This window comes from Nestor notabilis, unplaced genomic scaffold, assembly GCF_000696875.1.
Source record: "Nestor notabilis isolate BGI_N333 unplaced genomic scaffold, ASM69687v1 scaffold3420, whole genome shotgun sequence".
NCBI lineage: Eukaryota > Metazoa > Chordata > Aves > Psittaciformes > Psittacidae > Nestor > Nestor notabilis.
Window position 1 is genome coordinate 25022 of NW_009909546.1, and position 14366 is coordinate 39387.

The 14366-nt window shown below is 41.9% G+C and overlaps 1 protein-coding gene across 1 annotated transcript in view; it reads right to left on the reverse strand.

The window, feature by feature from the left end:
* FBXO16 (F-box protein 16) overlaps positions 1 to 12316 on the reverse strand; it is a 28258-nt gene extending 15942 nt beyond the window's left edge. Inside the window, exons 1-2 of the mRNA XM_010009729.1 lie at positions 12210 to 12316; positions 6550 to 6585 (exon numbers count right to left, since the gene is read on the reverse strand). Of these exons, the coding sequence (XP_010008031.1) occupies positions 6550 to 6585; positions 12210 to 12305 (132 nt within the window). The 5' untranslated portion in view covers positions 12306 to 12316. The remainder of the gene's footprint in view (positions 1 to 6549; positions 6586 to 12209) is intronic.
* Positions 12317 to 14366: the final 2050 nt, after the last annotated feature.

Below are 14366 nucleotides of genomic sequence, written 5' to 3' on the forward strand. Positions count from 1 at the left end.
CACAATCTGTGCAATCTGCCTCAAAAACCTGCAAGAGCAGTCCTGGCTGCAAGGGCAGTGCAGAGTGCTGCGAGGGAGGAAATGTCAGAGGACCATGGTGGCTGCAGGCAGGATCAGCTGGAATCCCCGGTGGGAACTGCAGGCAGCAGAACCACAACATGGTTAAAGATGGCTTTCTAGAGGTGAAATACGGATTCCAGACAAGTCCCACTTCATCCTCCTTCCTAGCCAAGCAAGAACAGCTTCGACCCCAAGTCACCTCCTTTTCAAAGGGAAATCTGAACTGGTTGGGGAATTCCCCTGGTTGGGGAATTCTGCTTTTCCCTGTTTGTTGTTTTCTCACGTGTTGGCCATCCCCAAAACACACACCCTGCTTTCACCAGACTGTTTCCTAAAGCCAGCTATGGAAAGCTGGCGACTTGCTCTCCACAGGTTAAATCACACTGCATTAATTTCTGCATTGAACCTCAGGGGCATTTGAAATCCTTAGTTAAATGTGACCTCCAAAAATTAAAACTATTAAGAAAAACTATGCAGTTCTTACATATACTTTTTAATATAATGGGTAAATGATTGAATGCCCAATGTCCCTTCCCTTCCCTTTCAGAACAAAACAGACTAGAAATTCAGCTTTTTTCTTTCTCTCTGCTCTTCTCCTTCCCCAAATCTATGGTCAAATGTAGGACTGGCAGAATATCATTTAAAATATACTGTGCAGATAAAAGGTAATTGAAAAGTAATTTCTTTCCAGATCATATTAAAGAACCCTTTGTTTCTTTCTTTATTTTTACTTGGATGTATTTAATTCCAGTATTGGAGAATAAAGTCTAAGAAGTAAGTAGCTCTTCTCCTTCCTGCTAACACCTCTGCAAGACCTTTAACAAGGTTAGCATGAAGAAAGGGTGGAACTGGCATTCAAAAATCCGTTGACCCCAGAGAGATGAAATGCCAAACAGAAGAAAGCTCCCAAATGTCCATGCCTTTCCAGACACAGACAGTAAATTAAGGAATACACCCTTTTCCTCCCATCCCTGTTTTGCATACAAATTTCACCTCTAATGACATTTAGCAGAGTACTAAGGAAAAACTGAAGCTGGACCTTTGGATTTGGGCTTAGAAATATGTCCCTCAAGAATAAAATCAGAAAAAGGTGTACCAGAGGAGGACACAGGAGGTTCTGCCTGTCCCCTTCTGACCCTCAGATTGATATAAAAGGCTTTCTCTGCCACATGGTGAAGGGGAAAAGCGGCTGCTGCGTACGCTCCCAATTCATGATCACAGCTACATCCTCTTCTCATTAAAACAATCTGCAATCACCAATTTGCAAAGATACATTTCTCCCATGTATGTTCCAGAGACAAGAGGTAACTGGCTTATTCTCTTTCACCCCAAGAGATGAAGTGAACTAATCAAAGCCTATCTAGGTTGTCTTTTGAGACAGAATATTTAACTCTTCCCATTCTGCCATGGGTTTTGCAACAAAGCAATTTCTTACAGCATCCCTAGCCTGTGTTTACACTGCAAGGGAATCTCCATTTAAAGCAGCACTGCACAGTCAGGAGCATGGGAACACACGGCTTCTTCTCCATTGCATTCAGCAGCAGCCAAGTAGTTAAGTAGGCATAATTTGTCTCTTTTCCAGTATTAACAAGCATGTCCCCATCCTACATTTGGCTGCCTTTCTCCACAGTTCCTCCCCTTGCGTGTGATTACAGCAACCCAACCAGTTGGACTGGATTCCCCTTTTTAAGGTGCTGCACCTTCTCTATGCACAGCTAGGAACACTCTTCCCCTTTTCTGTGCCTTTCCCAAAGCCCTGGCGAACAATGTCTCCCCAGGGACTGTATGACATAAGGCTATGCTGGCAATGCAGAGTGCTCAGTGCCTGCTTCTGCGATCAGTTTACAATTAATCCATGAGTGCACACACACAAATAACACAGCCTGACACTAAAAGGAGAGCCCAGGACCTCAGTGCCAAAGTACAGAGACTCCGACGGTTAACCTAAAGAGGCCCCTCTCTGCTCTAGGAGACAGGTTGTTTTACTGACTTGAACTAGCCACTGAAATGGGACATAATCCTCATCTCCAACCCAGCACGTCAACCCAAGTTCACAGGGTTACAACCACATGCAGGCATCCTTGCACTCTGTAAATGTAGGAATGAATTCCCTAGTCATCTAAGCTTTTATGCAGAATAGCTTGCAAGTAGATGGAGATGATTTACCTAGGGAGAAGCAATTTTCCCCTCCCTTCCTCCCTATGCATCTTCTACCAGTCTGGACGAAGGGATTTGTTAGAAACCCAGGACCTGAGTGAGAAGAGAAGGGATGAAGCAGGCAGGTGTCTGATATCCGTAAAATACATTAATCCACCCAACCAAATCCTAAACATCTCTGCTGCCAAGCAGCTCCATGTCAGCAATTAGCAACTAGCCCCTAGGATCTGTTCAGTTTTGCTTTCACCACTGTAGTAACACAACTAATCCTGAAATTTTGCAAGAGAAGACTCCTGGGAAAACTGTTGAGGAAGGCTTGGTGGGGGTCTGCAGTGACTAGAGATGGGGTTTAGCTGCCCAAACACCATTGCCCTGTGTGGTGGGGTGTCCTGCAAAGCCTAGAGCTGCCACTCCGAGGGTGAGAGTTGTCTGCAAGTCCTGCATCATATCTGCTGTTATATGAGAGATAGATAATGAGACCGAGAGGTAGATAACACGTATGTCCTCACTATCATAGTCGCACCCTTCAAAACAAGGTGGCTGGATCTAAACTGTGAATTTGGCATGGTTCCTGGTCCAGGCTAATGTCCAAATTGTGTCTGAACAATGCCTGGAAAAGTACTACCAGCCCAGGCCAGAATCGTGCCAGGGAGCGTGCAAACAATTTCATAGTGTGGATGAGCAAGTTCCAGTACCTGGGAACACTCAGATGTGCTGTATAAATTACTAGCAGAAGATGTAGCCCACAGGGTAAGCTGAATCACTGTCTGTCCTCCCCTGGCTTGTCTACATCTCATTTGGCTACAACGGAAGCTGAGACGCTCAGCTCACCTGGAGACACTGAAGTTTAGGTGTCTTAATCTACAAGTTCAACCCCAGCTTCACTGTCAATTTATTAACCCGGGTGTCAGCATGATAGCACTGAGCATTAAGGTAGAGCAAAATATTTTTATGCTTTTTAAATTAATGGGAGGAATTTTTGGCTTGCAGAACACAGCAGAAAAGGAGGCTGAGAGGCAGCACGTCAAGCATCTGCCCTGGATGCAATACAGACTGAAAGCAACTAAAATGAAACAAAATTAGCAGAGAGATGTTAACCTTTGAACAGCTTAACTGTCAAAAGCTTTTCAACTGAAAACAGCAGCACAATTCCTCTTTTATGTGCATCTGAATAGTATTTGGGTAGAAGAGTTGGTATACTGGAGGTATAAATGTCTCCAGTAAGATCAAAGCCTGCAAATAGGTATGCATGGGAACAGCCACATGAGACAGGCAGTCTGCTGCCACTACCCACCACCTCTGCTTCCACTTTATGCAGCAATAACACTTTGTGGAGCTCAGCACAATCTGAAACAGCCAAAAAATTGTAGAGCATCCCATTGAGCATCTTGGATAGTGCAACTGACAGCACAGCCAGTCCCATGCCCTTCAGGGCTGCCCAGCAGTGCAGGAACAGAGAAGTGAAATCCCTTCAGGTCAGCTAGTTTGTTGTTTCTCAACCCATGTTTTATGGAGCACATAAGAAGCCTGAGAGACATTTAAGATGTTCTGTGGCACAACTGGAAAAAAGTAACTAAATGAAAATGCAAATATGTAGTCCCTGCATGCATGCAAATAAAATCACAAAGATAAAATAAAATAAACAATGAGCAGACAAAGTTTAATTGTTATTTGGCTGTCAAGGAAAACCACTGTGGCAATGCCACACAAGGCAATCTGTTCTGCTTTCCCAGAAGGTTGGATGGTCCTTCAGTGCAAAAAGGTTGTCAAACACTGAGCTAGTTCATCTCCTGCCACAGGGCAGGATCCACTCTACCTAAACCATTCCTGACAATGGTTTGTCTAACCTGTTCTCAAAAGACTCCAGTGATGGAGATCCCACCCTTGACCCCTAGGCAAGCCATTCCAGCAGTGAATTATCTGTAGCACTGGATTTTGCTCGGTCAAAATTGCCTCTCCATCATTGCAATTCAAGTCGATTTCTTGTCCTATCCAATGTGAACACAGAGATCAGAGCATTCCCTTCCTCTTTTTGGACATCTTTTGTGTGTCATTGGAAAGGTATTATTACATCTTTTCTTCATCTTCCCTACAGTAAAGGGATTATTTTCATATTTTTCTGGACCTGAGACTCTTCTCACATCTGACTTGTTCTCAGAAGCATCTCCAATTGGACCTCAGCTTCCTCAAAATGTAGGGAGCAGAATGGGGCATGGCTCTGCCTTTCAGACAGCCCCTTGGGACATTTCCCTTTATTACAATTGTAAGACACTGACAGCTTATATTCAGTTTGTGATCCACCGTAAGTCCCTCCAAGCCTGGTATCATCTGCAGTTGAGTTTTCCATTTCATCATTCAGATATTATAGAAAAAGCTTATCGATCCTGGACTTTAGGACAGACTTCAGCCTTCCAGTTTCATAATAAAGCATTTACAATTACATTGGCTGTGGGTTCCCAGCTATACAAACCCAGCCTTCAACAGTTCCATCTAGTCCATAGTTCCTGAGAGCACTGTGAGAGATCATGTGAATCAATGTTAAAACTCCTGCCCTGAGCACTGTGATTTCTTGACACAGTTTCTCTCAAGCTCAAAGTGCTCTAGGCTTTGCATACCAGATATTATAATGCCACAGGCTTTGAAGGGAGTTAAGAGCAGCTTTTGTGCTTTCTGCACCCTTTTTGTCGTTATGACGGATGACAGACGCACAGGGAGAATTAGCTCTGCAGGAGCGTGGTGAGAGCTACTGATCTTGTGTCATATGAAGGGTCAGAAATGTAACCTTTCAGAATACGATTCAGCACTCTGAAGAGTTTGGAAGAAAGTTGCTTCCAGATTTTTGTTTCTTTCAGTGGGGGTTCTAATGAAAGCATTTTTGCTCTTTTGCTGGTATGGGCATTTTAAAACATCCAACAGTTTTCAGGAGACAGGTTTTAGGTCTGTCAGTTACTGACAGTCATGCTAAAAGGTGGTTTTTGAACAATAATAATTCAATCATTTTGTTTTCTTGGTGCCTGTGAAATTCCTTGTTATCAAAATGCATGCATGTCAAGAAGTTATGAAGCATATTTCCTTATCAAGATGAATAACGCTTATGAGCTTCAAATCAAAATACTTGTCTGTAAAGACCAGTTCACATGCAAAAGATTTTCACGAGTGACCTATTAGGCATAAAGTGTAAGCATCATAGTTCAAATAAAGTTACTGTGCAAATACTCTTTATCAAGCATCATTTCTATATTTCTGTTTAGCTTTTTTATCATATATGACCATATAACTGGTTCTTTGGTTCCATTTACAGAGATGCGCACAGGGCTCAACCATACAATTACTGCTGAGATATATTAATACATTGAGCTGAATCATACTGCAATACCATCCCTGAGCCTATGTTCCTTTTTCCATAAGAGACTGAGCAGATTACAGCTGCTTTCCCATAGTGGCTGGATAGTACATGGATGTTGCCATATAACAGAGAAAGCGCAATGTGATATTTAAGGGGTGAGCTTAGGACTCAGGCAAATTCTGTGTCTTTGCATGCTCTGCCATCAGCTTCCAGCGTAGGTCAATTAGAGTTGTATTCCTTTCAAGCACCCGCTATGAATCCCCCCTCATAGGCTGTGGGAAGAAACAGGCATCTCTAGAGGGCTGATCTTTCATCCTACAGTAAGTGAGATGAATTACTTTGTGGAAGGACTGTTTTCTCTCTGCTAACTCCACAAGGAGCCTGGGATGACCAGACCAGCCAGGCATATATGTTTCAGGCATAGACACCCAGACAGAGCAACCCCATCCCAACTGCCTAACTTGCAGTCCTGTGTGGCTGGGGCAGACAAATCCTTTCTCATGTCTTTCTGTGCCTTGTTTTTTCATCTACAAAACAGGGTGACAGCACTTTTCTGTCTTACGTTGGAGCTGTGAAGATAATGACAGTAAAATTGTGAGGTGCTCAGTGGTTACAGTATGAGGAGCCATATGTGTGCACTTGGCAGATAACATGGCACTTCTTATAGGTTTCAAAGACCTGCTAGCAGGCAATGGCAATACCTAAACATCCAGTATCTTCTCTGAAGACTTCACAGGATTTTTCCAGGGTTTCTTATCCCGTTTCAGATAGGATATGATTTCCTTATCTCAGAGCTTACAGAATGTGTGCACTGAGGGAATTTACACCTTTACCTTCCTCAGAAGCAGAGCAGTTACAGCTCACTTCCACATATTTTTCAAAATAAAAAGGTTTTACATTTCCATTATAGTAATCTCTTCCACAGCCCAGAAATATTTAAGTATAACACATGTATTTAAATATAATATTTAAAGAGAAAAGTTTACCCATTTTCCAAGCAGGGCTCTTCTTTCTTCAAATACCTATAAAACATAGACACACAAATAAAATTGAATATTTAAAGAGGCTTCAATGTGTCCTAAGAAAAATACATCTTGAAAGCCAATCTACAAAATATAAACTGAGTCACTGAATGGAACAGTTTGGAAGAAACCTGTGGAGATCCTTTAGTCCAAGCTCCATGTTAGGGTGTTTGGACTAAAGCGGGTTTCTCGAGGCCACGTCCAGATGGGTTTTGAATATCTTCTTGGATGGAGACCCCACAATTTCGGTGGCACCTCATTAGTGTGTGAACACCCTCATGGTAAGATTTTTTGTATATGTGTTTGAACGCAATTTCCTGTATTTTAATTTGTGGCTGTCACCTCTTGTCTGTTCACTGGATGCCACCAAGATGAGTCTGGCCCTGTCTTCTTTGCACTTCCCATCAGATATCTATATACATTGATAAGGTCCTCAATGAAACTCTCTTCTCTAGGCTGAACAACCTCAGATCTCTCAACCTTAATCATTTTTGCAGCCTAACATTGGCTTTGTTTCATTAAGTCCATGTCTTCTCTTGGGGAGCCCAGATCTGTCCTCACCAGTGCAGAGTAGAGGGGAAGGATCACTTCCCTTGACCTGCCACCTACGCTCTTCATTGATGGTGACCTTCTTTGCTGGCTCGTGGTCAACTTGGTGTTCACCAGGACACCCAGATCATTCTGTGTGCTTTCCAGACAGTCAGTCCATTTCTCCATCCTGTCAAGGTTCTTCTTAATCACCAGAACAACCTGCTCAGAGATGTGGTAGAGTCTCCATTGCTGGCACTTTCAATACATAACTGGTCAGGAGGCTAGATGATCTCATCTAGGCTCCCTTTCCCATCAGATGTTGGACCAGACGATTTTTCAGGTCCCTTCCAACCTGGGCTGATCAATGATTCTATTAGCCTATCAACTACTCTTCCCAATGCTGTATCATCTACAATTACTTGCTAGAGGGTGCACTCTGCCCCATCATCCAAGTAGTTAATGAAGATATTAAATGATCCTGGCCCCAGCATCAACCCCTGGCAACTAGTGACTGGCCTCCAGCTGGACTTGTGATGCTGATCACAATCCTTTGAGGCCAGTAAGTCAGTTTTCAATCCACCTCACTCTTCATTTGTACTTCATCAGCTTGTCTGTGAGGATGTTATGATAGACAGTACTGGAAACTTCACTAAAGTCTGAAAATCAATCCTTTTTCCTGGGGCTCTCTTCTCTCTAGGATCACATTCCACGTGATTTTGCCACATAGATCCCTAAAGAGGTCAAAGTCTGCTATCCTGAAGTGTGGGGTTGTGATCCTGCTAATAGTCTTGCCTTTTCCTCTAGGTATTCCGATCTCCATCATCTCCTTGTCACTGCCGCCAAAATTGTCCCTGACCTTCACATGCCAAACCAGTCCTTCCTTCTTTGTAAGTATGAGGTCCAGCAGAGCATCTTCCCTTGTTGGTTCCTTGATGACCTGTGTCAGGAAGTTATCATTAATGCACTCCTGAAACCTTCTGGATTGCATGCACCCACTGTGTTGTTCTTCCTGCAGATACCAGGATGGTTAAAGTTTCCCATGAGGACCAAGGCCTGTGAACATGAGGCTTCTTCCAGGCAGGTCTCATCTACTTCTTTCTGATCTTCAACTCTACAGCCTGGATCCTGTGGAAGGTTCCTTTCACTGAAGAAACTGAAGAAAACAAAGTTCAAGAGCACTTTGTGCAGGACTGTGAAGAACAGCTCTGCAGACTGGCTGCAATGTGCCACCTCTCAGCTCCCTGCTTTGCAGCTGCTGCCCACATGATGTACCAACATAGCACCCTACTCTCTTGGGCATACAGTGATGCGTCATGTCTCATGTGCTTTGGTGAGACCAGAAGCTGGGCTTCCCACCTCTTTATTTTAGAAATATCAGTTCTCCTGAGTTGGAGACACTGAGTGCCTGAAATCTCCTAGAAAGGATACAACATTTGTTGCTATCACACAGCCCTAGTGATGGCTTCAATCTTAATGCAGCAAGACCCTTAGGAGTTACATAGTAAGACCAGTCTTTATTCCCTGGCCATTTTACAGTGACAAATAACATGGAGGATGATCAGTATCAAAATACAGTGGAGGATTTCTGATGTTGACCTTTATCCATAGGGAGCTAGACCTGAAAGCACTAGCACATGGCTTCCCACTACCACAAAATTGCCTTCTGTACTCAGGATTGTGACCTGGGAAGTGACAAAATGCTGTACATGATTTTTCCAGAAACAGATCAAAGAGCTTATAACTGCACATAAAACCAGCTATTAACCACAACTAGTAAAATACGTGTGATCATTATAAACTCCAAACATGTTATTGATATGACAGCCAGCAAAGAAGGTTCCTGCAGAGAAAGATATTATCAGTGTAGATCTCTGGTGCAACAGTTGACAGTGTTAGCTCTGTCTCTCTCAGCGGGAGTGTCTCTTGCGAGGGGTGGAAAATGACATTTCTTTTATTTGTATGTTGACAGTTATTATTTGCTTTATTTGCATGTGGGACACTTGGCAGAGTGAAAAAAACAAACTTAAGCAGAACTTGGAAAAGGATTTGCCACAAGCAAGTGATGAATAGTCAAAGATCTAAGTTTGGGGTTGGATAATTCAAGTGAAGCAGGGAGCTATTTATATAACTGAAAGCAATGTTAATGGTCTTTGATCAAAGAAAGACACATATTTGCTTTCAGCATTCTTGGAGATACATCTGAGCCAACCCAGTCGGAAAGTTCTGCCTACTCCAGGCACTTGGAAGCAATAATTAGCAACAGAGTGGCCCAAAACTGGTGTAATCATCCTCTGCCTTGATTAAGCCCATGTTTACTGCCCTCTCCTCCAAGGCCTTGGAGCTATACCTACAGTGAGTGTACAGCTGTCTGGCCTTGGACACAGCCTGAGGCCTAGGTTGCTGTTAAGATCTACCATCTCATATCCATGTCTTCAGGTGGTTTTAAATAAGCTCAAATTCAAGGCTGCTGGGCAAATCCTTCCACCTTTTGCTGCAAATGCCACTAGGGGTTCTTCTACCCCACACCTGAATAACTGCCCAGCAGAAGACAAATCATCTTCTGACTTCCAGCCCTTTCTTAACAGCAGCACAGCCCTGCACTCAGCAGGGCTAATGATGAAGTCTGTCTGATTTTGCTGAGGGTGAGCAGGCTGCCCCATTTCCTACCTTTACGTCATTCTTAACTGTAGCACAACTTTGGCATATCTAAGACTCCACCTCTGGTTTCCTGACTATGAATGCTGCATAATTTGAGTTTTCCTAATTCTGGTTACTTGGCTTTGGTCTGGCCCTATGATGATCCTGGCTTTAAAACAATCATGACTGCCCATGTCCCAGTAGTAACACCCTGCATAGTCTTTTCTGTTCAGGGTAATGGCTTTAAACTGAAAGATTTAGATTATGTATTATGAGAAGATTCTTCCCTGTGAGGATGGTGAGGCCCTGGCACAGGTTGCCCAGAGAAGCTGTGGCTGCCCCATCCCTGGCAGTGTTCAAAGCCGGGTTGAACGGGGCCTGGAGCAACCTGCTCTAGTGAAAGGTGTCCCTGGCATGACAGGGTTGTTGGAACTAGATGAGCTTTAAGGCCCTTTCGACCCAAACCGTTCTGATTCTAATAGCTGCTGTAAAAGCAGAAAACTGCAGATGGAGGCAGAAACTGAATGAATTCCCACCACTCCTTCCCTCATTGCCTATTCTACTAACAAGTGCATTTCTCACACATCTCTTTTCTATATGCTTTCATCTTCTCACTGATTTTCACATACCTTCTATCTATAATTTCTTTTCTCTCTTTGTGCTTTCCCTTAACTCAAGAATGCAGAAATAAACAGAGATATGGTTGTATGAAAATGGCACCTTCTCACTCATTAGCTCCCTATATCTATATATCAATTGGATTATCTCCTTGTTTCAGCTGTCAGCAATAATTTTGTTGCAAGTACTTCTTTTTTTCTGCTAACAGTGCAGAGCAGTACAGTGATATATAAAAAGAAGTTTCAGGCAGGTCAATGCTTTAAAACCTGGATCAGAAACAAGCAAACATTGGTTATCATGCATTTAACCACTGAGCTTATGGTATGTTTTTTCCTACCTGGAACATCATTAAGCATTGGAGTATGTAACAATTCAATCTGAGCTTCTAAAAGTTTTGCTGCAGCCCAGTGCAACATCAGACTGCTTAAAGAGCAGAGGATTAAGAAGATGAGAAGGGGTGGTTTTACCCCTATACTTATTTCTAATTAGATCATGCTTTATTTCTAGTTAGATCAATACTAGTTAGATCTAACATACTATGTTAGATCATACAGTGATGTGTGTCTGTAAAAATATATTTTAAAGGGTGTAGGAGACAGACATTAACATGATTCAAAGGCTGCAGAATATGCCAGATTGAAAAGACATCAAAGAGCTCAATCTGTTTAGTTTATCAAAAAAAGTTCAAGTGTTGGCTTGAAGCAGGGTAAAAGTCCTTCCACAAGGGAAAACTACTGGTTACAGGAGAATTTAATAAGCTACCAGGGGAAGATTTAAATGATGGATGCTCATGCTACAAGTATTCAGACAGGAACAATGTTTCATCTTTTCATGGTATAGGGGATTAATCATGAGAAAATTATTAGGGAGGTGATGAAATTTTCATTTTATAAGAAATGAAGGTTCTTAACCCCAAAAGAAGTCTGGATACCTTCGTGGAAGATATGTTTTAGCCAATTCTGGTTTCTGAACTCAAGACTGGGAGAACTGTGTGAAACAAGAGGGCCCAAGAAATCCAGGAAACCAGATGACCTGATGTAATGGCCCTCTCTGGATTAAATGCTATGAATCATCAAAATAAATTTAAACTGAATCCCAAGGGAGGAATATGCTCCTGGTGATACATGAACATATATAGTATAAAGAGTGGGAGGTTAGGAAACACATCTCGTTATTTATAAATCAAGTGCATCACTTCAGTTTCCAAAATATCAAACGAGGCTCATCACTGCAAGGCTTAGCAGGGAAGCCAGGGCATGGGTACTGAGGCTTCTCCTACAAGCTGAGATGGAGTGCACTGGGCACTCAGAAACTTACTCTGACACTCAGTTTGCTCAGGTCTTAAACTGAAGCCTTGTGGTGTAGAAAAAGAATGATTTGGTAACTTTCACTAAGAAATTAATACAAATTTTTTGTTTGAAAACAACTGATTTGGCAAAATAACAATACTTGGACTAAATACTTGTATGTTTTAAACAATGTACATTAGAACTTCCCATTTTTGCATAATAATAGTTTTTATGTATATATATACATAATGAAGACCGTATGTATGTTTGATGTATACATACGTCTAATAGTAAAGTTCTTATTACAGTACTCATGACCTATACATGCAGAACCATAAGTTAATCTTTTCTAGGACTTGGGAATTTGTGAAGTGAACTTGAGAATGTGTCTTGGGATTTGAGCACATTCCAAACTGACTGGACAAGATCCTCAGCAAATGCTCTATGTGACTTTGCTATGAGAGGTTGGACTAGCTGATCTCCAGAAGTCCCTTCCAACCTCAGCAGTTCTAGGATTCTATGAATTTCACCCATTTGCAGAGAACTTGCCTTGTCATTCATGAGTTGAGAATTCAGTGGAGTCCATGTGCTCATCTTGGTCTGTAGCTTGGGGCCATCCATGTTTCTAGGAGGTGCAAATGCCATAGATACAGGAGATCATGGGTTCACTGACGTCAGCTGAACAGAACAAAGACCAACATTATATCTATGCTACTCCATTACAGTATGTTAGTGAAAAGCAAATAATTTGAAGAAGGAATCCAATGATTTCATAGCATAGCAATGATATAAGAAAAAATTATTTGAAGGTCAGTTAGGGTAAGGCCTTTTATTTCATGTACCCACAGTAACCATGGCAGTAAAGGCCAGATTTCCCCATGGAACCTCTGGGTGCTAGTGTCATATAGTTGACAACGAAGCAGGTCTTATCCATCGCAACTGTTACTGAATAAGCCTTTGATTTTTGCTGCATGAGTGATCACAACAGGGTATTTGCAGCAAGCTAGAAAGCACATGAAATTTCTCTTTCCAGTTGTTGGCACTGAAAATTGGAGATAACTTGTGCATCTACTTAAATGACACTAGCTGTATTTTTACTGATTTTGCTGGGCATATAATGCCAAGTCTCAAAGGGCCAATTAGTTTCTGTTACACTTAACAGAAAGAATGAAATCCAGAATGGTTCAGAATGAACTAAAATCTCTCAGGGTCCTGTGTTCAGCAGATTGGTTTTGATGCTTTGAAATGACTGCTGCTCTTTTAAACAAAAATGTCTATGTGGAGTAAATCAGACATTTAACTAAATTTTGCCTTCCCTTTTGTGATACCAAGTAAGTGGACTTTGTTCAGACATAGTATTTTCTTCATAAATTCTTGTCCAAACATAGGAAAAGCCTTTTTCCCTTCATCTTCTATGCTGTAGCAATTCAGCAGGATCACCTCAGGCATCCTATTTCTAGACTGGAGGCTTAAACTGCAGCAGCCTGAAAACCAAGTAATTTCTTTACTGCATTAAAAACTATCTTAGTTCCCTGCATGCAGTTATTAGGCATTCCTTATGTAAACACTTCAGATCACTTTAAAGCTTCATGGTGGCAAGGTGAATAATGGGACTTTTGGAAAAAAAGAAAAGGCAAATCCACTAAGTAACTCTATTATTTTGTTGCCCCAAATACCTAAAAACCCACCAAGCAAAATGACCTTTCTAGTCGGAGGCTTACAAGACACATCTTCATGAAAGCCCAGTCCCCCATTTCTTACCCAGACAAAATTCCTGTCCTTATCAATGGAAGATTAAGCTTCAAAACCCACTGCAGGATCTGTCTGGGTACATTGCCTTTTTTATTAGTTTTTTCTGTCTTTCTTCCCTAAGTTATTATAGAATCAAAGAAACATAAAGAAATAAAAATGAAAAATCTGTTATATCTTTTTCTCTGCCCTTGGTGCCATAGTATAGTCCATGGTTAGGAAGTAAGTTCATTACAAGAGTCTGAGTTCTTGCTCTCTTCTTTTTTTTTCTTTTTTTAATAGAGATCCTTAAATAACTTACTGTCTACACTCTACAACTTTAACTTCCCGCAGAAGCCACTGAAAGCTAAAAGACTTGATAAGATTTTATGGTCTCATATTCCATAATTGGCCAATGTTAAAGGATTCTTGTGCAACTGAGTAGGTGGTTTTGGGATACATATTATGATGGGAACACTTACTTGGTTTGGTTTTGTTTTGTTTTTCTGCAAGGCCCCTGCCCTTTTCAGTGCACAGAAATACAATATTACAAGCTAGAGGAATAGTTCCACTGCCAAAAAAACAGGTTCAGGCAACCATGTCCTGTTTTTCAGGGACAACCTTTTGCATTAGTCACAAAAACATCAGTTGTCACTGCAGCACACTCCCAGCGCCAGATTCGTGTTCCAGTTTCCCCACACAGACGTGCTTTCTTGGTGTTCAAGCAGCTGCGTTCCCAAAACACCTCCATGAATTCCGAAGAGACAGTCGTGTCCCTGGACCCTCTTATGTGCCTTCTGTGCCAAAAATGTGGCTCAGCACACAGCCAGCAGAAGTCATATTCACAGCTGTACATGCCATAGAACTGCCCGACTTGTAGTTGATGGTGGAGCATGATGTGTAAACAGCACTTCAAAGGCAGATACCACCAGGCAAAAAGGTGAGCATAGCCAAACATTTTAAGTTCATAAATGATGA